The 3,480-nt window shown below is 45.1% G+C and overlaps 1 protein-coding gene across 1 annotated transcript; it reads left to right on the forward strand.

The window, feature by feature from the left end:
• The first annotated feature begins 1,114 nt into the window (after window positions 1–1,114).
• On the forward strand, window positions 1,115–1,501 carry LOC123758516 (integumentary mucin A.1-like). Its single transcript, XM_069322968.1, has one exon. The coding sequence runs from the start codon at window positions 1,115–1,117 to the stop codon at window positions 1,499–1,501; it is 387 nt and encodes a 128-aa protein (XP_069179069.1).
• Window positions 1,502–3,480: the final 1,979 nt, after the last annotated feature.

Here is a 3,480-nt window from a genome sequence, read left to right on the forward strand (position 1 = left end):
TGTACTCTTCAAATCACCTGTGCTGTCCCGTCTTGAGTACTGCTCAGTACTCACTTTCCCCTTCAGAGCAGGAGAGATGCTGAAATAGAGGAAGTTCAGAGAACATATAAGGCCTACATAGACACGATAAAGCACCTAAATTATAGGGATCGTTTCAATGTTCTCCAAATGTACTCACTGGAAAGGAGACGAGAGATATATCAAATAAAAAACAAGTGGAAAATACTATAGGGCAGGTCCCATATCTACACGGTGAAATAACATACTGGAGTGAATTATATGGAAGAAAATGCGGAATAAGGCCAGTGAAGAGCAGAGGTGCCATAAGCACAATCAGAGAACACTGAATAAACATCAGAGGTCCCGGTTGTTCAACATCCTCCCAGCGAGTATAAGAAATACTGCCGGAACAACCGTGGACATCTCCATGAGAAAACTAGATAGTTTTCTTCAAGACGTGCCTGATCGACCGGGCTGTGGTAGATATGTAGGCCTGCAGGCCGCTCCAAGGAACAGCCTAGGAACCAAGCTCTCACATGTCAGGCCTGGCCTCGAGTCGGGCATGGGGAGTAGAAGAACTCCCAGAACCCCATCAACCAGGTAAGGTATCAAGCAGTGCACCATTTCTTTCCCCCCAGTCCCATCCCAAATCCTGACCCCTTCCAAGTGCTATACAATCGTAATGGCTTGGTGCTTTTCCCTGATAATTCCCTCCCTCAACGCCGCTGCGAAATTCAGATAAAGCCAAAGATATCAGGATATATATTTTTTCTTTAACGATTAAAAACACTGCAGTAAAAGGTTTTATGGAACTAACACCATCAGTGTAAAAGCTGTAAAGAAATATTTATATTGCCTCAAAGTTCTGCCGGCATCTGAAGCTTACATTACAAGCAGATCGTCTTTGGTCACATCAATATTAGTTCCCTCAGAAGGTATAATAAATAGTTGAGCAGGAGCCAGGGCCGGTGAGACGTAGCTCTGTGCTGAGACTAACTCAGCGCGTCTGCTGCTACCTGGCTGTGGGGTTTTCTATTTTGGTTTCCCGATGCGTACGTCGCCAATGTACATATGGTAGACGTTTCACGAAGCTGTCGGAATCAGCAGAGAAAATATGAGAGCAACCGATGCGGCCCAGAGCTCGGTGGCAGTGGCGCCTGAGCAGAGCATGGAGTCGGGAACACCTGAGCAGTGCGGGGAGTCGGGGACGCCTGAGCCGAGCGGGGAGCTGGGGATGCCTGAGCACAGCGCGGAGTCGGGGACGCCTGAGCATAGCGCGGAGTCGGGGACGCCTGAGCACAGCGCGGAGTCGGAAACGCCTGAGCAGAGCGCGGTGGCAGTGGCGCCGGAGCAAAGCGTGGTGTCAATGGCGCCGGAGCAGAGCACGGTGTCACAGGCCCCGGAGCAGAGCACAGTGTCGGGGACGCCGCAGCAGAGTGCGGTCCCTGGCAGAGGGAAACAAACAAAACAAGACCCCAAAATCTGTTGGTATTACAAATGAGCTACCTGCAAACATGGGATATCGGGAAGAACAAATGGAACATGTAAGTACGATCACCCTAGAAAGTGCAGAAACCTCCTCAATACAGGTATATGTACCAAAAGCTGTGAATTCTTTCACCCAGAAATTTGCAAGAACTCTTTGGACAGGAAAGAGTGCTTCAATGCTGAATGTCCAGCTTTTCATATAAGAGGTACCAGGCGAATAAAACCGACAGACAGCCACTATGAAAACAGACTTTACTCCATCGACCGGGATAATTTTTTAGCAAGAGGAGGAGGAGGAGAAGAATGGCTAAAAATGACCAGACTCTACCACCAACTCGATCAAATGCTAGAGAGGACGCAAACACAGTGGCCTCCTTACCAGAGCCTCAGATATTAACACCAAGTAAAGCATCCAGCACTTCCACTAACACGATAACATCATTTATATTTGCCAACATCCAGAGTATAAAAACACGCAAATCCAATAAAGTTCACTTTATAGATGGTCTCCTTCATGAGGCGAATACAGTGTTTGCAGCCCTAACGGAAACTCACACAAAGCACTACCATGATGGTGAAATATGGATCTCAGAGTACAATCTTTTCAGATGTGATAGGAAACACCGGCTTCAGGGTGGGGTCAGCCTCTACATCAAAGACACACTCATTTGTACTGAGCTGCTAAACACCTCAAATGATATGGTGGAAGTGCTGATAATCAAAATAGAGATCCTAAATGTAGTTATTGTCCTTGTATATAAGTCACCGGAGGCAAACCCTCAGCAGTTTAAAGACCAACTAATGAAAATAGAACACCACTTGGAAAACCTCACAAATCCCGCTCCGAACAACATCCTGCTTGGGGACTTCAACCTACGGCACCTGAAATGGAAGCAACTGGCTAATACAGTAATATCAGAAAGAATACCAGGAAGTAGCCTAAATGAACAGGCACATGCAAATGACCTGCTACGGATGTGCAACAGGTTTGTCTTAAACCAGCAAATAGTAGAACCAACTAGGAAGGAGAACACGCTGGACCTCATTTTCACTAATAATGATGAATTGAACGGGAACATAATGATTACAAATACCTGTTACTCAGATCACAACTTAATTGAAATTCTGACAACCATGGGGAATAGACCTTCAAAACCAATCCAGATTCCCGGTAGAGGAGATTTCAGCAAATTCCACTTCAATAATAAACAGATAAACTGGGAGAAAATAAACCAGGACTTCTCCGAAATAAACTGGGAAGAACAGCTAGAAAATGCAAACCTGAACCAGTGCCAGGAAAAAATAAGCTCAGTAGCACTAGAAATATGTTCAAACCGCATACCCCTAAGAAAAGAGAGAAAGAGATGCAGATTGGAACGGGAACGTCGTTCCCTATATAAGCGAAGAAAACGAATCATGGAACAACTTGAGAGTCGCACCCTTCCTCAAGAACGGCGAAGAAGGTTAGGTAGAGAAATATAAACAATTGAACTCAAGCTACAAGAATCATACAAAACCCAAGAGAGGCAAAGAGAGCAAAAGGCCATCAGTGAAATAGAGAGAAATCCGAAATATTTTTTCTCCTATGCAAAATCAAGATAAAAACCCACATCTAGTATCGGGCCCCTGCATAAGGGAGATGGAACTTTCACCGATGACAACAAAGAAATGAGCGAGTTACTGAGGAAGCAGTACGACTCTGTTTTCAGCGAGCCAATAAACGCACTAAAGATTGATAACCCAAATTAATTTTTCATGGATATGATACCAACATCAAATCATATATCAGACGTCACCCTATCCCCACTGGATTTTGAAGAAGCCATAAAAAGTATGCCTATGCACTCTGCACCAGGCCCGGATTCTTGGAACTCTATATTCATCAAGAACTGTAAAAAACCACTATCGCAGGCCCTTCACATTCTGTGGAGACAAAACCTAGATACTAGCGTTATCCCTGACATACTAAAAGCAGCAGAGATAGCACCACTC

Source organism: Procambarus clarkii, chromosome 11 (assembly GCF_040958095.1).
Source record: "Procambarus clarkii isolate CNS0578487 chromosome 11, FALCON_Pclarkii_2.0, whole genome shotgun sequence".
NCBI lineage: Eukaryota > Metazoa > Arthropoda > Malacostraca > Decapoda > Cambaridae > Procambarus > Procambarus clarkii.